The sequence below is a fragment of the Marmota marmota genome, unplaced genomic scaffold (genome assembly GCF_001458135.2).
Source record: "Marmota marmota marmota unplaced genomic scaffold, marMar, whole genome shotgun sequence".
Taxonomy (NCBI): Eukaryota; Metazoa; Chordata; class Mammalia; order Rodentia; family Sciuridae; genus Marmota; species Marmota marmota.
Window position 1 is genome coordinate 60,476,364 of NW_026000037.1, and position 25,077 is coordinate 60,501,440.

General features: G+C 33.4%; 1 protein-coding gene across 5 annotated transcripts in view; it reads left to right on the forward strand.

Moving 5' to 3' along the window:
* The window catches only part of Scrn3 (secernin 3), a 31,423-nt gene that overhangs the window by 191 nt on the left and 6,155 nt on the right, over window positions 1-25,077 (forward strand). Inside the window, exons 1-7 of one of the 5 annotated variants that reach the window (XM_048812519.1) lie at window positions 59-80; window positions 1,719-1,885; window positions 4,488-4,669; window positions 5,148-5,347; window positions 10,438-10,650; window positions 22,180-22,342; window positions 23,286-23,466. In XM_048812519.1, coding sequence (XP_048668476.1) covers window positions 1,730-1,885; window positions 4,488-4,669; window positions 5,148-5,347; window positions 10,438-10,650; window positions 22,180-22,342; window positions 23,286-23,466 — 1,095 coding nt within the window. In that variant the 5' untranslated portion in view covers window positions 59-80; window positions 1,719-1,729. The other 4 variants (XM_015479330.2, XM_048812518.1, XM_015479329.2 and 1 more) reach the window with 4 other exon arrangements.

The window sequence follows — 25,077 nt, forward strand, 5'->3', positions numbered from 1 at the left end:
CAGAGTCCTGGACTAGCTGCGGCGCAGCGCTGCCTGACCGCGGGACTCGCGGCCACAGCGGTTTGATCGTCTCATGCAGTGTATGGGGTCCGCGGTGACGGCTCTTTCTACCAGCTGTCAGATGTTCGAGCCCATTGCTTTCGTTGAACGCTGACGCGAGTTGCAAAAACTTTTCTGCACCGGGTTTCTCACCTGTCTTGTGGAGAGAGTAATTCTCGCTTTAACTGGAGTACGATTGTGAGGTTCAAACGATGTGATGATACTTTTTGAAAGCTATAAAATAGAACGTCAGCTCTACAAGAGCGGGAGCTCTTTTTGTTTCTAGTTATTTCCAGCTGTACGTTCCTGGTGCAGAAAGATGTTCAGCAAACATTTGTTGAGTGATAAATGGCGTGAGAGTCCAAGTTTCATGTCCTCATGGGCCAAGTACCATTCTAACTAGGCAGCAATTGTACCTAGCTTCCCTGACGACCCCTCTTGGATGGTTGAGATCTCCTAGTGCAGCTTGATGGACGTCAGGACTCCAGGGTTTTGAGTAGATGTGGCAGCTATTATTATAGAGCACACATCAACCAAGTCCTCTAGCGGGGTTTAGACTAAACTATTTGTGTACTTTACTCTTCTGCCAGATAATAACAGCTTTCATTTGAGGATCTACTATGTTTCATGTTAAGCAAAACGCTTAACATGTCTAATTGAAATCCCCGTAATAGCTCTGTTTAATCTTTTATTCTACTATTGAGCCTGCAAGCATAGAACAATTAAATAGCTTGCCAAAGTTATGTAGTGGTGGAACCAACTTTGGAACACAAATAGAAGGAGATGCAAGACAGAAAAGTTGAAATACTCAAAGGAAAGAACAATAAGGATAGTGACCTCTTTCTCATCATTGAGAAGAGAAAAACTTCAGGAGTTTGGGCATTATAAAATAAAAAGCTAAAACAATGTGTCTATTCTGAAAGCAAAATAAAGTATAGAATACTTAAGTATACTACTAAAATTGATGATTTAAATTTTTCAAATTTCTAGTGAAGACAATCTACATATGAAATTCTACAATCAGGATTTACAAATTATATTTGTGAACTTCCACCATGAAATATTGACAATTGGAATTTCATTGACTTTTTTTTATATTTGAAGTAGTGAATGTGTTTCAAAATTTCTGTCTTTTTAATATTATAATCTGTGCATATTCTTCCTTAGGTCAAAGGAAACCTTTTCTTTCTTATTTCGAGAAAATACTGAAAACGTTTTTTTTTTTTTCCCCTGTAAGTTTCAATGATAACAATACAAAGATAATTAAGGCATACTCTTACCTCTTAAGGATTTTATTGCCAATAAGAGGACTGGTGCACAAATATATAGAATATAGCCTTTATAACAGTAGGCTAGGTGTAGAGATTCCCAAATATAGGAATAGTGAAAAGAAATTCAGGGGAGACTTTAGGAGAGAAAGGTTTTAGAGAATAAATTTGACCCATCAACTAGAAGAAAGTAGTTCACATTGCTATTTTCTTGTTGATTCTTGTAGTTCATGGTTGATTCTTAAGTCATATTGATAATTGTATTATAGTATATGATATTTAAAGCTTTAATGAACACCCTTCATTAGACATGGTAATAATATCCCTTGGCCAGAGAGTAGGAGTATTTGTTTTGTATATACTTAAAAATGTTTTCTCTTGTTATTTAAAAACGTCTATGTGATTTTGTAGTTGTTTAGAAAATGGAGCCCTATTCCTGTGATACATTTGTGGCATTACCCCCAGCAACAATTGATAAGAGGATTATTTTTGGAAAAAATTCAGACAGACTCTGTGATGAAGTACAAGAGGTAGTTTATTTTCCTGCTGCAGTTCATGATAGCAGAGAACCTCTTAAGGTAGGTGAAATATATGTTTTTATTTTCTAGATATTCAAAACTTTATTTTTAAAAATTGCCTTCATTCCAAGTCTAAATCTGGGAAGCACCTTCACCTCACAAAGAGTGCATAAATATGTACAACAGAGGAAACTCATTTTTTAAAAATATTCGTTTTTTAAAAAAATATTTTTTAGTTGTAGATAGACACAATACCTTTATTTATGTATTTTTTCAACGTGGTGCTGAGAATTGAACCCAGTGCCTCACACATTCTAGGTAAGTGCTCAGCCACTGAGCCACAACCCCAGCCCAGAAACTCATTTTTAAAAGAATGTCATTAAAAAAGTAAAAGGTAACACCCATAGATATTAGTCCATCTTCTAAGAGGCAGTGCAGTCCTCACATCGCCAGAGTACCAAGGTTGTCTTAAACACCAGAATCTATAGCTTAATTTCTCCACTTAATACCAAGCAATAAAAATTAGACAGTCCACCAAGGGAAAAACTGCTTCTGTCTGACACTCTTAGAAGGGTCCCCAACTTTCTATTTGAGATGATGTTGAATTTTTGTTTCCCACTGGCCCTTGGATTGTTTCTCCAGATGTAGCACTATTATTCCGTAACTCTTTTTACACAACAGTGAATGAAAACTTCCTTTGAACAGAGCATGATGTTAGATGTAACCTCTAATATTTAAAAACACTGGTTTATATGTGACAACTTTCAGTGAGAATATCCCATGGGTGTTCATATTTCTTGATGCCACAGAAGGTGAGTATAAATGAATTTTAAGAAGTCAGGCATCACTCTGCTTACAAGACAACCAGTTCCTATATGAGTTCTGGGGTGGCATGTTATTCACAAAAGGCATTTGTCTAATTCTGACCAGGAGCCAGAATTTAGAATAGTTTACAGACAAATCACTAAGGCCATGAATTGACACAAAAAAACAGGCAGAGCCCTCTAGCATGTCAGAGATATTCATTGCTTCAAATTGCAAACCAAAGTATCCCAGAAAACAGGAAATCTGAAATACATGTTTTGTTAGCAATATGCTACTTTTAAAATATCATAAAACAGTTATTACTATCATTAACTAGCAATTTGGAAGAGATAATAGAAGTTAAAATTCAAGAATTCAAATATGAAAAAGAATTGAATTAGAAATAGGCTTCTGGTTTTTATTTCAATGATTTGGAAGAAATTGAAATAACTAATGAAAATTATTCTTTGATCAAATATTAGAATACTTTTCACATGCAAGCATGTTAGAGCAAGGAGTTTAAAGTCAGCTGTAAGATTCAGATGTTGTCTGATGGGAACTTAGAGTCTACAGTTGGAATAGGAGGTATATGCAACTAACTCCACTATAAATTAAATGATAAATTTAAGTAGGAGCAACATATTGCAGCATAGGAGAAACATGTAATTCAGACTAGGGATCAAGGAAAGCTTCACTAGGAAGTTTGTTAGACAAAAAAGATTTTGATTGGTGTAGAATAAGAAAAGTTAATCCAGATTCTGGATAAAGGTTTATGATTCATTAAAAGGTTTATTGAGCCCTGCAATAGCACTAACAACATGCATTTTATTCAGTCACTTGATAGTATACAAATGAATTGAAGGATCCTTTAAAATTTTTATTTAAGAAATAATTTACTATGGAACTTTAAAGTGAAAGTTTCACTTTATATTTTATTGCTAAGTTATGTATTTTTTGTATTTTAATTCTGTGACATTCTAACACTCAGATATATTAGACATTTTCTATATATTAGGCTATATATTTTTTCTTTTTCTGAAACTGTTTATTCATCTGGGATACCAGTTCCACTTTATCTCTATATTTAAATCTGGCTATCTTGTAAACCAGTGGTTCTCATTCTTTCCACTGCTGCAGACATACCTGATGGGCTTCTTCCACAAGTGATATAGACTTCTATGATAATACTCCTGTATTTAGGGGTTACCATATGTGTGCCTAATTAGGAAACACTGGACATTGAGGTTGAGAATTCATTTCTTTTTCATATTTTATTTTTTAGTTGTAGATGGACACAATATCTTTATTTTATTTTTATGTGGTGCTGAGGATCAAACCCAGGGCCTCGCATGCAGGGCTTCGCACGTGCTAGGCGAGTGATCTACTGCTGAACCACAACCACAGCTGGAGAATTCCTTTCTTAATCATCAATTCCTATACATCTTCCTTTGCAAAAAATGTTCAAGATTTTACAACTAGAATTCTTTCCTGAGCTTCTGTAGTGCCTCATGTTCACTTCTCTTCATGACCCTTGTACTTTATATTTTGTTGTGTCTTAATGTAGAAGTCTTAGTTTGTTAGAAGTAAGCTTTGTATTGATTAAGTCTTTATAACTAAGATCTCTTTTAGCAGAGTACTTTATGGTAGGAGATACTCAGCCATTATTTGGATGAATAAATGATTTAGCATTAATTCTGAATATTTTAAGAGTAATGCCTTTATTACTAAAAGTTTCAATTTAGTTATATTTCATTGACCTCTTTGATAATGGTGTATCTTTTGAATGATTTTTGAAATTCTAGATTTTGATAACTTTTTTTGGTTTTGTGGTTATGGATATGACTTTTTTTTTTAACAGTGTACTTATATAGAAATTGATCAAGTTTCGGAAACATATGCTGTTGTCCTTAGTCGCCCTGCTTGGTTGTGGGGGGCAGAAATGGGAGCCAATGAGCATGGAGTTTGCATTGGGAATGAAGCTGTATGGGGAAGAGAAGAAGTTTGTGATGAAGAAGCACTACTGGGCATGGACCTTGTCAGGTTATTTGTGTGTTATATTTTTTCATTATAGAACTTGTCTAATTGTTAAATCTTGGTATAATTCTTACCTATTTTATTTTTCAATTTTTATTTTTTTGGACTTTGATACTTTATAGTATCAAAGATAAAAATGTTTTAGAGTTTCAGCATGCAATTTCATGGCTATCAAAGATCATTAATTGGGAGAAGGGAAGGAGGGGGAAATCATGATTCATTGGAAGTACCTAATATAATTGTGTAATTTACACAATAACCTTATGGAATATGTATTACTATCATCATTTTACAAATGAGATATCTGAATTTCAGATATAAAGTAACTTGCCGATAAATTACCAAGTCAAAAAGTTTAAAAATTAGATTTCATATTATTTGTTAACTTGAAAGAATTTTTGCTTTGAATGTAAATACAAAGTCATATGAGCATGAAAATATTTCAGAAAAATAAACAAAGTTTATTTTAATATTTTTATTTTAGACTTGGCCTTGAAAGAGCTGACACAGCTGAAAAAGCCCTCAAGGTCATTGTTGATTTGTTAGAGAAATATGGCCAGGGTGGAAACTGTACAGAGGGCAGGGTGGAATTTAGTTATCACAACAGTTTCCTGATAGCTGATAGGAATGAAGCCTGGATTCTGGAGACTGCAGGGAAGCATTGGGCAGCAGAAAAAGTAAAAGGTATGGAAAACTTTTTTTTTTTATTTATAAGGGAACAAATATATTTTGGCTCACAATTCTGAAAGAGGGGGAAATCCAAGAATATGGTGGCACATCTGCTCAGTTTCTTGTGGCAGGTCTTACTGCTTTGGCCTGTGGGGGAAAGCAGTAGGGCAAATGGGCACATGCAGAAGACGAAGAACATAAGGAATGATTTTGCTTTAATAACTTACTCTTGTGGTAATTAATCTAGATGGACAACTTTTTTTGTGTGATTTAATTTAATTTACTATTAATAAAATATACCCTTAACTGCAGATATTGCATTTCATTGTCTTTGAAGATTTATATTCCAGCAAAATAAAGGGTAACTTGTAGGGGAAAAGTTAAAAATTGGAAAGAACATGTACTATGAAGTGCATTCTTGAAAAGGTTAAAAGGTAGCATTATCTCTGGCTATATGAGTTTCATATAATGTGTGTATATTTTATGTGCATCAGTTTTTGGCTATTTTATAGTGCTTTTTTCCTTTTAATAACCCCTTGCTATCTTGTTCTCTTTTAACTTTGGGCTGAACACCAAAATTCTTTCATGCTTAAGTATGGAGGTGAGAAAAGGGGAATGGAGCTGGAGATGGATGTCTTTGGGTTGGTGGTTAGAAAGGATATAGTGAAACAAGAATGTCCATTCTCACGAGTGTATATATTTCAATACATTTTCTGAAATTTTAGCAATTATGTGAGAAGGAAATAAAAGGGATACAAAGAGTAAAGGGAAAAGTCAAATTATCACTGTTTGCAGGTGATATTATCCCATACTTATAAGATCTAAAAAGTTCCCCCAGACTTCTAGAACTAATAAACAAACTCAACAAAGTATCAAGATACAAAATCAATATTCAAGAATCAGTAACTTTCCTATACGGCAATTATCAATCCATTGAAAAAGAAATTAGGAAAACAATCCCATGCATAATAACCTAAAGAAAGAAAGAAAGAAAGAAAGAATAAATCTAATCAAAGAGGTGAAAGACCTTTATAATGAAAATTATAGAACACTGAAGAAAGAAATTGAAGAAGACACTAGAAGATGGACAGATCTCCCATGTTCATGGATAGGCAGAATGGCCGTAGTACAAAAAGTGATCTACAGATTCAATGCAATGTCCATCAAAATACCAATAATATTCTTCACAGAACTAGAAAAAACAGTCCCAAAATTCATATGGAAGAATATAAAATCCAGAATATCACAAGCAACTCAAAGGAAAGAAAAAAATGCTGATGGCATCACAATACTCAATTTTAAATTACACTACAAAGCTAGTAAGAAAAACAGAACAGTACTGGTATAAAAACACACATAGAGCAATGGAATAAAATAGAAGACACAGAGACAGACCCACACAGATATATTCATCTGATCCTTACAAAGGTGCCCCAAATATACTTTGGAGAAAAGATAGCCTTTTAAACAAATGTGTGGAAAAACTGAATATCCAGATGTAGAATAATGAAACTCACCCTGAATTTGAGGTTGAGATCCCTCTCACCCTGCACAAAAGTCAACTCAAAATGGATGAAAGACCTAGGAATCAGACCAGAAACTTGGCAACTTTAAAGTGGGTCAGCACTCCAACATATAGGTACAGACAAGCAACAACTTCCTCAACAAGACTCCTAAAATTCAGGAAATAGTACCAAAAATTAATAAATGGGTTTGCATCAAATTGAAAAGCTTCTGTACAGCAAAGTAAAAAAAGAGCATGAAGAGAGTATGAAATCTGGGAGAAGTCTTTGCTAGCTAGTTTTTCAACAGATGATTAATATCCATAATATATAAAGAACTTTAAAAATCTATAAAATAACCCAGTCAATAAATGGGGAAAAAATTAAACACTTCTCAAAAGAAGAAATACAAATGGTCAACAAATATATGAAAAAAATTTCAACATCTTTAGCAATCAGGGAAATGCAAATCAAAATTACCCTAAGAGTTCATCTTATTCCAATTAGAATGGCAGTAATCAAGAAATAAAATAATAATAATTGCTGGCAAGAATGAAGGAGAAAAAGAATACTTATGGGATCTTTATGGGATTATGACTTTGTATAACCAGTATGGAAATCAATATGGAGGTTCCTCAAAAGACTAGGAATGGAACCACCATATGATGCAGCTATGGTATTCCTCAGTATTTATTCAAAAGAATTAAAGTCAGCATAGCTATACATACATACCCATGTTTATAGCAATGCAATTCCCAATAGCCAAGGTATAGAACCAATGTCTGTCTGTAAGTGTCTATCAATGGATAAGTGAATAAAGAAAATGTGGTATATATACACAATGGAGCTTTTTTAAATTGATTTTTTAAAAAATAAATGACAGCGGAATGCATTACAATTCTTATTACACATATACAGCACAATTTTTCATATCTCTGGCTGTATATAAAGTATGTTGACACCAATTCGTGCCTTCATACATGTATTTTGGACAATGGAGTTTTATTCAGACATAAATATGAATGAAACTGTGTAATTTACAGGAAAATGGATGGAACTTGAGAACATTATGTTAAATGAAGTAAGCCAGACTCAGAAACTCAATGGTCATATTTTCTTTCGTATGTGGATGCTAAAGAAAATAAAAGGCAGGGGCAAGGATATCATAAAAATAGAAAGGGGACCAGTGGAGTAGAAGAAAGGGACAAGGAGGAGGATAGAGGAGAGGGAAAAGAAGGTACTGGTGAATGAAATTGACTAAATTATGTGCATGTACTAATATGTAATAATAAATCCCACTATTATGCTTAATTTTAATGTTATCAGTAAAAAAGAAAGGGTACGCTGATATAATAGTAAAACAAAATTTTATGTCATTGGGTAGAACAACACAATTTGTTTGCTTTAGAATGCTTTGCATTTTCTTTCCCATGGTTTTGTTTTGATCATATATTCCTTTTATTTTTTTCAAGTGAGGAAATCCAGAGATGTAAGAGACTGGTATATGCAAAACTTGGAATTGAGATCTCCTGATTTCAGTTCAGTGTTCTTTCACTAGAGCACAACTTGTGTTCAAACATAATCATGTGATTATGTTCGAGATCCAGGAGGATATCCTAGTTTTACTAAGGAGATAATATATACATGTAAAAATGTTAATTGTTGTATGAATGATTCACATAGATGCTGTGAATATTAAAGAAAGGAAAGGTCATTGTAAGCTGGGGGAGTTCAGAAAGGCTTCATAAAGGAAGTCTTGAGCTTTGGAGGATATGGGTATTATTTTCAAAACAGATCATTGCCAGTTGTTTTGTTGGACATTTTGTTATATATTTTGCTTTATATATTTTGTTTTATGTTTTATTTTATGTATTTTATCTTTTTTAATATATAAAGTTTAACTTAGACTCTATTTTCTTATTGTATTAATTGGCCCAATTATATCATTAAGCACTTTTAATTTTATCAAATATGCTACATGAAAAGGCAAATGAATTCTATTCAACATAGTTCAACATTCCGTGAAAAAGTCTCATTAGGTCATGCAAAATAAGCACCTTCACTGGGTCTCATTATCCAGTTGTATGTTAATTTTGTCACCAGTTTCTCTACTTCTAAATGAGCCTAAGAACTAAATTGTTGTCTTTGAATGTTCCTAACACATAGAAATGATATATGTCTGATATAATATACACCCATTTGCCCTGGTCTGATTATTAGACATTATTATACATGTAATGAAATGCTACACTGTACCACATAAATATGTACAATTATTATGTGTCAATTAAAATATATGTTGATTTTAAAAAACTGAATTGTTAAATTATAGGGAGTCATCTCTTAGATGGAAACTTTATCACTATCCTTGATTCTATTATGACTTAAGTCTCGATTTTATAGTAAGAATATCCCAAGTATTATTTCAGTAGAATAATTACTTAGTTGATTTTTACTTTGCAGACTGTCTTTTAAGTCAGTTTCAAAACACTATCAATTTTAATTAACATTTATTTTTGTGGTACGGGGATTGAACCCAGGAACATTTTACCTCTGGGCTACATTCTCAGCCCTTTGTAAAAAATTTTGAGACAGGGTCTTCCTAAGTTGTCTAGGCTGGCCTCAAACTTGTGATCCTCCTGAGTGGTTGGGTCAATTTTCATTTATCATGAGCTATATAATTTATTGTGATCTTTTTAAAACAGACTTTTATTGTTTTTTCTCTTTTGTATTTTAGTGGAAAATTTTATTTGTGACTTGTGCCACAATATCTTTGCAAGCCTTATTTTTTCTGTTTTAAATGTATTTATGACTTAAAAAAAATAGTGTCACAAACTGTAGTAAATCCACATCCTTGAGTATTACTCAGCAATAAAAAGGAATGAACTGTTGATACCTACAGTAAGCTGGATGAATCTTTAGAGAATTATGTTGAATAAAAAAAAGCTAGGATTCTTAGAATTAATATTTAGAGAAATAAGAGAACACACTAGTGGTTGCCTGGAGTTCATGTGTGCTAGGGGTGGGAGACAAGTGGGTACGGCTCTAAGAGGGCAACATAAAGGATTCTTGTGGTAGTATAAGCATTCTTTTTCTTGACTGTATCATTACCAGTATTATGATTGTGACTTTATACTCTAGTTTTTCAAAATGTTTTTGTTGGGGGATACGGAGTAAAGGGAACACAGTTTCTCCCTGGATTATTTCTTATAACTGCATATGGATCTACAATTATCTGAACATAAAAAGTTTAATTCTAAAAATTGTCTCTTTTGGGGCTGGGGATGTGGCTCAAGCGGTAGCGCGCTCACCTGGCATGCATGCGGCCCGGGTTTGATCCTCAGCACCACATACAAACAAAGATGTTGTGTCCGCTGAAAACTAAAAAATAAATATTAAAAAATTCTCTCTATCTCTCTCTAAAAAAATCACTTAAAAAATCATTTAAAAATTGTCTCTTAGAATATGCAATAGATGCACATAGCACAAAATTTAGAAGTCTATGTTTACATTTAAATAGTGACTGAGAATTTATAATGTATAGATGGAACATTAATGTTAAACATAACTTTTCATTTTCATTTCCCTTTTTCTTGAAAATAGAGGGAGTTCGTAATATTTCTAATCAGCTTTCTATAACAACCAAGATTGACCAAGAACATCCAGACATGAGAAACTATGCTAAGCAGAAAGGATGGTGGGATGGTAAAAAGGAATTTGATTTTGCTGCAACATATTCTTATCTTGACACAGCCAAGATGATGACTTCATCAGGCAGATACTGTGAGGGCTACAAGCTTCTGAATAAACACAAAGGTAATTTTAGCATTTTAATAATGTCAAAAAAACAAATTACATTTTGTGGATATAATGTAGGAGTGATAAATCTGTTTTGAGGAATTATATTTAGTAAAAATATAGTCATTAAAACTGAAAACAGTATGATGATGTAAGCTATTTTTTGAGATGTGTAAAATATATAATTGTGGGAAGGTAATGATTCTATGTGAAAGTTCAGATTTTCATTTCTTAGAAACTTTAAAAAAATTCTGTTAATATTCTTCAAACAAAATTGTGGTTACTTCTCAGATGTTTTTTTTTTTTTTTTTGGTACCAGGGTTGAACTCAGGGGTGCTTAATTACTGAGCCACATTCCCAGTTCTTTGCTAAGTTGATGAGCCTGGCTTTGAATTTGTGATCCTCCTGCCTCAGCCTCCTGAGCTGCTGGCATTATGTGCTTGCACCACCCTACCCGGCTCTCAGAATTTTTTGAAACATGGAAACATGCTTCTTTGACTATTGCTGCTACTTCTTGTATTTATCTTTTGATAGTATTCTTTTTTAAAAAATATTTATTTAGTTGTAGATAAACATACAGTATGTTTATTTATTTTTACATGGTGCTGAGGATCAAACCTAGTGCCTCACATATACAAGGCAAGCGCTTACCACTGAGCTACAGCTCCAGCCCCTTGATAGTACTCTTATTGGTTATTTTATTACTGTAAATTATATCTAGAAGTTCTGGTTGAGAAGACAAACTGAGCAGATATAAGAATTCCCTCCTTCCCACTTCAAAACTTCAGAAATATTGAATAAAATAGTCATTAAAAGCATATATAACTAAGTTTGAATACAAGAATAGGAAATCACCAGGTTCTAAAAATGAAGAGAAAACCTATAATATGAGCAAGATTTGGAATATTTCCACCCCCAGACAGTCCTCCTCATCTCTGGGTCAAAGGGCAGGGGGATTCTGCATTGGAGCTAAGCCTTACAGGCTAGAGTTTTAACATCCATGAAAGCATAGATGGCTAGGTCAAAGACTTGTTTGGAAAATAGGAGCTAGGCTTTTTCCCAAGGTACAAATCTAAAAAATGCTACTGTACTTCTTGCCTAGATTCCTAGCCTAGAGTTGAGCTTCCTGCTTTTTCAGGCTGTAAGTCAATACAGTCTCTTATGAGAGATTGAACTCTCAACCACATTTATTTTGTGGGCTACCTGTGTGGGGCTGAGAAACAAATGTTGGTTTGGAATTAGTAAACCATACAAGACCTCAGCATATGTGTATTTCTAACTCTACTCTGTGAATATTTGATACAATACATATTCAGATTTTACTCAAATTACCTATCTAATGGAAAATGTACTATAATAAATCTACATGTAACTGCACTGAAAACATTTAAATTACATGGGATTCTGATGAAAGGATGAAGTTTCTATCTATACTATAATAGCTTCTCCTGTAATGTCCTCAAGTATTCTGACTTTTCCTATGTATTATCTGATCTGCTGTTAAATCTCATCTAGTGATGTTTTCATTTTCGATATTGTATTTCATCTCTACAAATTTCATTTGGTTCTTTATCTTTCATTTGTCTACTCATTACCTTTGTGTTTTTCTTTAAATCCTTGAGCATATAGCAATGTAATAGAAATTTTAGCATTCTTGTCTGTTAACAATATCATCTCCATAATTTTTGAGTCTGTCTTCCGGTGACCAAATTTTCATCTTTTTTGCGGGAGGGGGAGTTGCATTTTCAAGGATCTAGTAATTTTGATTGGATGGTGGGCATTATGATTTTATTTGATGAATGCCGCAATTTTGTATTCTTTGGAACACTGTTGGAATTTTAGTAATTTCATTCCTTTAGGCCTATTTTTAAGCCTTATTAGGGTAGCTCTATAGTAATCTTTCCTTTGGGGCTGGTTTAAGTCTAATTCTGGGGAGGAAGAAGATATAAATGACTAGTGTCAGAAATAAGAGTTCATAATAGGCTCCACAGACTTTAGGAAACTAACAAAGGAATACTACAAATAACTCTATGCTCCTAAATTCATTAACTCAGAGGAAATGAACCAATTCCTTAAAATCCACAGAACACCAAATTTACCTAATAAGAAATGGATAACTTGTTTTAACAGATACTTCATTTTAATTGATTATACTCAATCTGCAAACTATCATTGGCTTAAATTTCAGTCCATTTCTTGCATTCTGCCCCACATGATTATTTAGGGATCAGATGAATATTTGGGCTATTTGGGCACGTGTTTTTTTTTTTTTTTTTTGTTTGTTTGTTTGTTATTGTTTTGAACAGAGAATTTAGAATTTCTTCTGCCTGACTCTCTGCATTATGGGATTTTGTTAGAGTCTGTAAACAAGTCAAAATAACACCTGGCATTTTGCCAGGGGAATGTTAGAGTTCCTAAACAAGTCTGGATGGTGCCTGGCAAAATGTCAGAGGGAGTGGTTTGAGAAGTAACAAAACCGAGCCATTAGGTGTAGAGATTCCTGATTGGTTGACTGATGTATCTAGTTTATGCTAATTAGATAAGCTGTGTGGAATGTATAAATACTGCTCCTGTCCTGCAATAAACGGCTCCTACTCCTGCTGTATCAACGTACACAAGTTATTCGTCACCCTCCGCTTATTTTGCCCAGCCAGCCGGGCTGCGGCAGGATTTGCCCTTCACTTTCCAGTGCTTGTGGTTGACCTCTGGTTCTTGAGGTCAGAAATACCAAGGTTATCTACTGCTGCCAGCACAGCACTGACTGTGGACGTCCTATAAGTTGCAGTCATAAAAAAATTGGGAAACTCACCCTATGCATCATCCTCTCATCCACATCACCTCCAAATTTTCTTGCCTTTGTTAGTGGTAAAGAGCCTTCAGGTTAATTGTTCACTGCATTTTTATTCCAAGTTTATATTAGGGAGGGTTGGTCTGATAGGAGCTTACATAGTGATGTTCAAAGTAGAACTCCTTCACATGTCTTTTATTATTCCATGATATTATTTTACTTTTAAAAATAAATATATTCACATGATTGAAAATTTAAAGGTGCATTTGTAATCTGTCCCCAAATACTTAGTTTTTTCCCCCATAGGCAATTCTTTATGTATTTTCCCAGAGATGATACAGGTTTAATGAGACAAATATGTATATGTATTTTACTGAAATGGTAGCATGCCATTTATACTTTTCTACACATAACTTTTCAAAGTTAGTAGTATATAATACAGATCATTGTATTTTAGTATCTGCAGAACTTTCCTTTAAATAGAAACATATTTATTATTTTGATATTGCCTTAATTTTTATGTAGTAGTATTTTGATCATTATATAATAAAGAATGATTTATGAATCATACTTTAGCTAACAAATAACTGTTACTTAGGTAATTTTTAGTTTTTCATTACTGAAAATCATATAAAGTGTTCATAGCCTACTTATATTCATATCCATGGTTATTTTAATAGAATGAGTTTTTAGAAGAAGAATGTGCAGTCAAAATGTATATATATTTTAAAGTTTTTGAAACACATTGCCACAGTGGCCACCAGAATAGATACATCAATTTAAATTAACCCCAGCAATATATGAATAGTTGAGTGCCTATTTTCTAAATACTTATTTTTTAACCTTTATAATTTTGTGGGGGTTACCCAGGATTGAACCCAGAGGCACTTAACCACTGAGCCACATCTCTAGCCTTTTCTTATGTTTTATTTAGAGACAGGGTCTTGCTGAGTTGTTTACAGTCTTGCTAAATTGGTGAGGCTGATCTTATTTTTATTCATTTTTAAATAGTTCTTTTTATTTTTTTAATTTTAAAATTTTTATTTATATATGACAGCAGGATGCATTACAATTCTTATTACACACATAGAGCATAATTTTTCATATCTCTGGCTGTATACAAAGTATATTCACATCAATTCGTGTCTTCATACATGTACTTTGGATAATAATGATCATCACATTCCACTATCATTTATAACTCCATGTCCCCCTCTTTCCCTCCAACAACTCTGCCCTATCTAGAGTTCATCCCTGCCTCCATGCTCCCTCTCCCTATCCCACTATGAATCAGCCTCCTTATATCAAAGAAAACATTCAGCATTTGGTTTTTTGGGATTGGCTAACTTCACTTAGCATTATCTTCTCTAACTCCATCCATTTACCTGCAAATCCCATGATTTTTTTCTCTTTTATTCCTGAGTAATAATCAATTGTGTATATGCCACATTTCTTTTAATACATTCATCTACTGAAGGGCATCTAGGTTGGTTCCACAGTTTAGCTATTGTGAATTGTGCTGCTATAAACACTGATGTGGTTGTGTCCCTATAGTAAGCTGTTTTAAGTCCTTTGGGTATAGACCCAGGAGAGAGGGATAGCTGGGTCAAATGGTGGCTCCAGTCCCAATTTTCCAAGAAATCTCCAAACTGCTTTCTATATTGGCTGCACCAATTTGCAGTCCCACCAGCAATGTATGTACCTTTCCCCCCACATCCTCGCCAACACTTATTGTTGTTTGTATGCATACTAGCTGCCATTCTGACTGGAGTGAGATGAAATCTTAGAGTGGTTTTGATTTGCACTTCTCTAATTGCTAGTGATAATGAACATTTTTTCATATATTTGTTGATTGATTGTATATCATCTTCTGAGAAGTGCCTGTTCAGGTCCTTGGCCCATTTATTGATTGGGTTATTTGTTTTTTTTTTTTTTTTGGTGCTTAGCTTTTTGAGTTCTTTATATTACCCTAGAGATTAGTGCTCTATGTGATGTGTGAGGGGTAAAGATTTGCTCCCAAGATGTAGGCTCTCTATTCACCTCACAGATTATTTCTTTTGCTGAGAAGAAACTTTTTAGTTTGATTCCATCCCATTTATTGATTTTTTATTTTAATTCTTGCGCCACAGGAGTCTTATTAAGGAAGTTGGGGCCCAATCCCACATAATGGAAATTAGGGCCTACTTTTTCTTCTATTAGATGCAGGGTCTCTGGTTTTATTCCTAAGTCCTTGATCCATTTTGAGTTGAGTTTTGTGAGTGGTGAGAAATAAGGTTTTAATTTCTTTTTGTTGCATATGGATTTCCAGTTTTCCCAGCACCATCTGTTGAAGAGGCTATTTTTTCTCCAGTGCATGTTTTTGGTACCTTTGTCTAATATAAGATAATTGTAATTTTGTGGGTTAGTCTGCCGAGGCTGATCTTGAACACATAATCCTTCTGCCTCCGCCTCCTGAAACACTGGGATTATAGGTGTGTGCCACCGCACCTGACTAGCCCTTATAAATTTTGTAGGTAAAAGTGGCATATTATTATCTCAATATATATTATTTTATTAGTAAGATTAGACATTCCTATATTTATTGAAAATTTATAATTTTCTTATAAATTGTCCACTTATTAGTGTATCTTTTTCCCATTTTTTATATTGGGTCACTATTAACTCCTAAAAAATAACTTTTAATGTATTTTTCCCCTTTGCTACCAAATAATTCTGGCAGAATAAATTTTATTTAGATTACTGAGTAGCAGATAATAGCTAAAAGAATCATTTTACTAATAAAAACATGTGACTGCTCTATCCTTCACTTAAAGAATAAAATGGTTCTATAAATCAATCAGATACCAACTACTCAGATGGATCAGTCAGTGATTGATATTTGCTTTTTTCAAGTATTCATTAAAAAATTAATTTCACATTAGTTATTTTTCAAAGTATTTAATATCTTATATTTTAATTTCTAAAACAATGTCAAAATTTGAAATATTTTCTACAAAGTTTCTTAATGTTAGTTTATCATTTTATTTTGTGTATTAATTAATTTATTTTTAGTACTGGGATTGAACACAGGGGCGCTGAACCACTGAGCCACATCCCCAGCCCTTTTTTGTATTTTATTTAGAGATAGGATCTTCCTGAGATGTTTAGGGCCTCGCTAAGTTGCTGAGTATAGCTTTGAACTTTTGATCCTCCTGCCTCAGCCTTCTGAGCCACTGGGATTACAGGTGTGTACAACCATGCCCAGCTAATTTATCATTTTATAAGTATATTTAAACTATTTTTCCATAGGGATAGGTATATAAAAAATGATACAGAATGTTATACTAAATATTTCAATTTTAGACTTATTATAAAAGTAGATTAAAAAAAAGTTGTAGCAGCATCTACTCTCATTTATTGCAAACTTATCCAGGGCTAGGTACTGTATTAAGTTATTCACTTACATTTTCTTTTTAAACAGCCATATGAAGTAGATATCATCTTCATTTTACAAATGAGAAAACTACATGTATTTGTGCTCTTCATTTATATTCTCTATGAAACTGAAAAAAGGGCTTTTTAAATTTACCTTTATTTTTCTCTTAATACCTAGCTCAATGTCTTGTACTACTATGTTGTGTGTGCTTAATAAGTGTTGAAATGATTAATTAAGAATCATTGGTTGAATTGAATTAAATTGTAACTTCTAGGTAGTTTAGCAAAGATCACTGTTGTGTATTTTTTTTTCAGGCAGTAAACTTAAAGTCCAGGAAATAAAATTAGCAGATAATTTTTAAAAATGAAGAGCAATTAATATGGAAAGGAAAATGTCAAGAATGTAAGGTTTAGAGTAATTGGACAAAAGGAAGAAAACCAAATAGAAATAATAAAACATTAATTACCCAGTGCATCATAATACTTGTTATATTTAACTACAAAATTCTGAATTGTAGATTTGATAGTTATACATGAATATATTAATATATGCATCTGACATGAAGCTTATTTTTTTCAAGTGTGAAGTATAGTTCATCTAGCTTTCTGTGCTTTGCCAAAAGAATAAATGTATTTCCAATTCTTTCATAGAAAATTGTCCACTAGTACATTATGGCTAATTTTTCTAGATAGAAGAGCCTACCTTTCTCCTTTCTAACCATCCCTACCTGATGGCTATTAACTGTGCTGCATGTATATCCAAATTGTATCTATATTCACTCATGTATTTTAAATAACTAGTTTAAATTGCAATGAAATTGCACCCTATGTTTTGCATTTATTTTACTGAACCCTGCCACTGCAGTCTCAGTACTTATTCAATGCTTGCTAGTGGATTACTTATAGCTACCCTACTCAAGTGATCATGTAAATCCTCCTTTCATTTTGAGAATTGTAGGTTTTGAATACAGAAAACATTTTTGTAATACTTGTATTATCACAGTGTTATGTTCTGCCACTGTTTTTATTAAAACTTGCATTTATAGGAATTTAGACTTGAATCATTTTTAAATCTCACTAGGTATTAGAGCTATGTATCTGGTAGTAGTAGATCAGTATGGATGCTAGGCTTTTGTTTTATTGCTGAGTTTTAACATTAAAGGTGCTTTTTTGGGTAACACCCTTTTTTCTTCCTGTGTTTTTCAAAATTAACAGAAAATTATGACTCCTATAACAAGTTACCTATAAACTCAGTAAGTTATTTTTCTTGTTTGAATTTGAAGTCATGGTTATGCTGTGAAGAAACCAGATAGAATATGGACTTGTGTAAATCTATTTTCATTACCATAAAATTGTTGGTAAGTTGCATGATTAACTGATGACAGAACATTAATTTTCTTTTGAAGTATCACAAAAATCATATTTTGGGTATAGACTTGCTATGAGCTTTTTCTTTTCTTTCTTTCCTTCCCTCCATCATCCCTCCCGGAATTGAACCCAGGGGCACTCAACCACTGAGTCACATCTCCAACCCTTTTTGTATTTTATTAGAGACAGGGTCTTGCTGAGTTACTTAGGGCCTTGCTAAATTGCTAAACTCTGGGTTTGAACTTGCAATCCTCCTGTCTCAGCCTTCCCCTGGGATTATAGGCATGCACCATTGCTCCCAGTGAAGCTTTTTCTTTTAATCCCCATGTTAGGGGAATGGTGTGGGGAGATTCTTGCTTTTCCTATTCTCTTTATCTTTGTGAGTTACTTCATTTTAAAATTTCTTTCTGGTAAGTATTGTAAAATGTTGTGTTTATTATTTGGTGCTAGGGATTGAATCCAGGGCATTGTGCATACTAAGCGTGTGCTCTACCACTGAGCTATATCTCCAGCCCCAAAACTGTAGAGTTTTGGGAGAGAGGAAAACAAACAAACAAACAAACAAAAACTTGTGGTCAATCAACCATGTTAAATGAAAGTTATTTATTTCTTTAGAACTAAGTTTAGCTGGGCATGGTGATGCTCGCCTGTAATCTTAGCAGTTTGGGAGACTAAGGCAGGAGGATAGCAAGTTCAAAGTCAGCTTCAGCAATGTAGCAAAACCCTGTCTCAAAATAAAAAATAAAAAGGGCTGTGGATGTGATTCAGTGATTAAGCAACCCTGGGTACAATCAAAAACAAAACCAAAAACTGATTTTAAGGCAACAATTAAATATTTCCACATAAGTTATCTGAAATACCTGATGACAGACACTATGTTTTATTACTTAAAAAACAAACAAACAAACTGTACTTGTTACAATATGGATATACCATGTTCATTATTGTTATTAAGAACCTGGTACTATTTCTGGGTAAAAAAAAACTGATGTATTTAATAAATTGGAGGCATAATAATGGAGTGGTTAAAAGAATACTGCTACCTGTGTTGGAGTACTTGGAATTAGACTTACCTTCTTCCAGGAATAACTATAATAACTGGAGTAGGGGAAATCTCCCTGTTTAAAAACATAAATGAACACCTGAAACAGTCAGAACCTGACTTTTTTTTTTTTTTTTTGCAGTCCTGGGAATTGAACATTTTTCAAGTATGCTAGGCTGAGCTATACCCCACCCCTCTTTTAATTTTGAGACAGGTTTTGCTGAGTTACCCAGCCTGGCCTCTAACTTGCAATCCTCATGTCCCAAGTAGCTGGGATTATAGGTGTGCCCCATGGTACCCAGTTTCTCTTTTTCTTTCTTTCTGTCTTCAGTGCTATGTATTGAACCCAGGGCCTCATTCATGCTAGGCAAGTACTCTACCTCTGAGTTACAGAGCTATATCGCCAGCCCCTCAAAACCTGTTTTATGAGCTAGAGAACAATATGAGAGAATTTATAATACTGTTTTTTATGTGACATGAAAAATACCTCCTTATTACTCTGCTTTTTCAGAATTATCCTGGCAATTTTTTTAATAATCATATATTTTATTTTATTTTTAGTTGATTTAATTTATTTCTGGAAATTCTTGAATGTTCATTTTTGCCAATGAATTTTATAATATTTTTTCAGTTTATCCCAAGAAAAGTCTCATACAAAGTCAATGACAAATAACACGTGGATAGAGAGTTAGACCTATTAATTGAAGAGAAAACTAAGGATGGTAATATGGCCAAGTGCTTTCAAAGAAAGTGACTTCAGTATTAAAGGATTAAGAGAGTGACAACCCATTATTGGATGCTGGGAAATGATGGGTTAAGAAACTTGATGTAATCCTCAAATATTTTTGTGAAAATTGTCTTTATGATCAACCTGCAATAGTCAAATAAAGTTGTATTCTCTTAAAATTTTGTTGGAAAAATTATACTGCATTCTTTGTTCTAAGAATTAGCATGTTAAAATTTCAAACTAAATTGTTTTCTGTAAGTTTATATAAACTTATTTCTGTAACATTTTTATTTTACATTAAAAGTTCAATCAATCCTTTTTACTCCATTATTTACCATGAAGTTTTGATTCTCATTTTAAATGTGTTACTTTGAGTAGTAGTCTTTTCTGGTGTCAGTTTTCTTTTGATAATGAGAATTTCTTATATTCAAAGGAAAACTTTTAAGCCTATTCTGAAACTTTTTAGGAGAGATTGTCAATGACTTGTTAACTGTTGTTACTTTAGTTGAAATTGGATCATATTCATGAAGAGATATATCTTTTCATATTTATATCTCTATATAGATACACCTCTAGTTTCTATGACAGTGCCTGGCACTTAATAGATTCCCCAAAATGTTTTTTTTTTTTAAATAAATGAGAACTAAACAGAGGGAAATATCATCCTTTTCTATAGGGAATGTATAATCTAATGATGGGGCTACAACAAATAAACAAGAGATTAGTAATGCTTATAGATGGAGAGGAAAAGGTCATTTCAGTTGAGCTTAATAGTAAGTTTTAATTTTCAGGAGTTTGAATTTGATTTAGGAGGAATTTGGAGTGATAAATTTTGCAGAAGAAAATTAATGATAGGTCAGAAGAAAAACAGGCTATTTTTGTAGGACTGCTGTGTTAGCTTTTTAATTGCTGTGACCAAGATACTTGACAAGTACAACTTTGAAGAGGAAGTTTATTTTGGCTCACAGTTTCAGAGGTCTCAGCTGATTCCATTGCTCTGAGCTCATGGTGAGGCATAACATCATGGTGGAAGGGCTGATGGAGGAAAACTACTCAACTCATGATGTCCAGGAAGCAGAGAGAGAAGGATCAGGGACAGATACAAAGGTACACCTCTAGAGACCTAATTCCTCCAGTCATTCTTACCTGCCTATAGTTACTGCCCAACTAGTCCATTCAAATTATTAATCCATCAAGTGGGTTAATCCACTAATTAGGTTTCAACTCTTATGGTCTAATCCTCTCACTGCTGAACATTCCTGCCTTCACACAGGAGCTTTTGGGAAATACCTTATATCCAAACCATAATAACTACATCAGGTAGGTTAGGGTTTTTTTTTTGTTGTTGTTACTCTAAGGTAGTTCTGAGCCACATCTTTGACTATAAATGTGTATAGCAAGGAACAGAGCTGTCTGAAAACATCAATGACTTTAAAAAAATTTTTGTGATGCTTTCCAAATACTGAATTCTGAAACTCTGTGTAACCAGGGACATGTTATATTTACTAAAGATAGAAAATAATTTTTTCTATTTTCCTCAAAAAAATTCTGAAAAACAATAAACATTAAATATAAAAGCATAAAACAGTATAATCACATGCAATATATCATCACATACATATTTCATCTCACACATGGATGTTTAATCTTTAAAGTAGCCCAGCAGGATTATGTACACCCAAATTCCATTAACCATAATATGTTTTGTCATCTTCATTCTTTTTCAAGTTCTAGCCCACACTTTCATGTAAGATTATTAATGTCAGACACAAAAATTAATATAGTAAAAATAATGTTTTATTTTATAAAAATAATCTTTTATAATATTGGAAACTAAATATAATATTTTTTATTGATTGAATGGACAGGCTCAGATAATAATTATTGAAATATCATCAGTTCATTACTAAATATGCCTTAAAAATTCTGTAAGTGCAATAGGATTGAATGTATTTTTTACACTATTGATTGCTTTTGCTTACAAAGTTTTTGCCTATTAGAATGTTTTTTGAGATTTTGCATATTTTATATTTAAAAGAAAATATCTTTCTGTGACAATGTGCTGTTGAAACAGAGTTTCTTTATAGTTGATATCTCATTTATACCAAGATTGGTATCTCCTATATTATCAGTAGAGAAAGCAGTTTGTAATTGTAAAGTATCTATGTATGCAAACCTATTTGATGGATTTTAAAATTATTTCCCTAGGAAACATAACATTTGAAACAATGATGGAAATTCTCCGAGATAAACCAAGTGGCATTAATATGGAAGGAGAATTCCTGACCACTGCAAGCATGGTTTCTGTTTTACCTCAAGATTCCAACCTTCCTTGCATTCACTTCTTTACGGGGACTCCTGATCCTGAGAGGTAAAGTCACAAAATACTGTGAACTAGCAAGTGGTCATGGTATGGGGAAGAATCATAGTGTGTTGATAATTCTGTGAGACTAAATTTTTGTTACATAAATAAGACAACTTGTTGGTGGATTTTCTGGGCCAATTTTAGATTGCAATTTCCATATATGTGTAACTGTTCTCATTTTTTATGGGAAGAAAAGGCTTATAGTTTTGTATTTACCCTTATCTGTACTCCTCTTTCCTACAAATATATTTAACATTGTCAAGAAAAGAAGGTAGATAGGTTTTTCTGCTCAGATTTCAGACATTAATGACATTAGATGATTTATAAGTTAGTAAATTGAATAAGTAACGTAGTTGTGCTAGATTTACTTATGTACATACAGAAAACACATACATATAAAACTTAAACTATCAGTAGTTCAAGTTATATCTTTAGGACTTTATTTATAGACTATCTTGATTCAAGTCATTTGTATCTCTTACCAAATTTAACACCACATTACATTTAGAAATGATTTCGTACTTGCTATCCCTTAATGTTATATACTTTCATATTGTTAAAGATATTTTAAGAAGTTAGAGTGTGAAACCTGTGTCCCCTCATTAACACTTGTGCTGATTTTCACCCCAAGTTATAATCCTCAGTCTATAACTCTGAGGATTGTTCTTACCTTAGGAAATGGAAAACTGTTCATTCACTGACATGGTGTATGTGCTGTGCTCTCAGTAGGTCAGTATAATGCAGCCCTAAATTAAGCATTGTCCCTGCCATAAATGAGATCACACTGTACACTGGGAATTGGGCATAAGCATAATTAATATGACAGGAACAACTTACTTATGTAGCATCATTAAGAGAAACTTCTCTAAGAGAATCTTGGAAAACTTAGAATAATGCTGAATTTTTAAACATTTTGTCATGTCAATTTAATTAAGTGTCTTTCTTCTAGATCAGTTTTTAAGCCTTTCATATTTGTGCCACATATTTCACAACTGTTGGATACCAGTTCACCAACATTTGAACTTGAAGATCCAGTTAAAAAGAAGCTGCACTTAAAGAGTAAGCCTGATAGAAGACACCCACTCTACCAAAACCACCAACAGGCTTTGGAAGTAATAAATAATAATGAGGTATTATTATATTATCTGTTGTATCATTAGAATAGTTTAAAGTATGATTCAATCTGAATTCTAAACATTGAAGAACCAATTTCTTTCCTTCATGTAAAAAGTAGGTTTATAAATAGTATAGATGCTGCTGGAGATGATGGTGCCCGCCTGTAAACCCAGCAGCTTGGGAGGCTGAGGCAGAAGGATTGGATTTCAAAGCCAGCCTCAGCAACAGTGAGGTGCTAAGCAACTCAGTGAGACTCTGTCTTTAAATACAAAATAGGGCTGGGGATGTGGCTCAGCGGTCGAGTGCCCATGAGTTCAATCCCCGGTACCCTCTTCCCCGCCCCCCCCCCCAAAAAAAAGAAATAGTGTAGATGCTATTACTATAGTAAAGCTGTATTATTTTTACTTTTGGTTAAGAATATGTGTGTTGTGACTATTTTAGACAAATTTAGTATATTAAACATAACAATAACTAACATTATTGAGCACTTATCATATACCATTTTATATGGATTATTTTATTTAATCTGCACAATCATTTTATGAGATAGGTACTCTTGTTATCTCCATTTTACTGATAAGGAATCCAAGACTAGGAGAGAGGTTTAGTAATTAGCTTAGTATCTCACACCAAAAATCACAAAGACTCTAAAGGGCAGTAAATCTTAATCCTACAACTGCAGATGAAAATTAATTGAAAGTGATTAAAGGCCTCATAGACTTAAAATAATAAGTTGTTTTTTAAAAACATAATATATGCTTATTATTTAAAAAATGTGAACATTGTAAAGAGCAACATGTCACCTGAAATCTCCAGAAATAAGCAGATGTATTTATTTTCTGACATAGATTGAAAGTTAATTTTATAAAATATACCTCTTCAGCCCTCCCTATCCCTTGCCCGTCCAACTCCCCCCTCCTCCCCATAAGAATGAAATGGGGCTGGGGTTGTAGCTCAATAGTAGAGTACTTGCTTAGCATGCATGCATGAGGCCTTGGGTTTGATCCCCACCCAGCATTGCAAAAAAAAAAAAAAAAAAGAAAAGAAAAAAGAAAGTACAAGTGCTGTCTAAAGGCAACTATCAATTGACAACCTGCAATGAAGGAAAAGATTAACCATCCTATATCTTTTCTTGGCTATTTTTACCACTTGCTGATTTTTCTAGCTATATAATCCTTTAACTTTTTCAAGATCTAGGCATTTACATCTGTCTACATTTAAATCAATTAAATTAATTTTCCTCCAGGTAATTACTCATTTTTGCCTGTAATATGTTTGCATAGTTATCTGCCTTTTCCCCCCACTTCACTATTTTGCTTTTGTTTGAAGCACTTTGCCAGACTTCCTATTTGCTAAGAATTCTTAATGCTGATTCTGCTTTACTGGGGACCAGTTTGTTTTCACATCTGGTCTACAGTCTAAATACTGTTTTGTAGCTTAGTGGTGTGAAATGAGAGGCAAGCAATAGGAACCCACTTAGTATGCTGACTGGGGCCCAAGTCACTGGGCCTGAGGTGTCTGTCATTCCTATGTGCTTAGCTTATTCTCCACACTCAGAACAGTGTGGTGAGCAATGATGAGCACTCTGATTCTTTGGCCTTTGCTCAAGTCCCTTAGTGTTATGC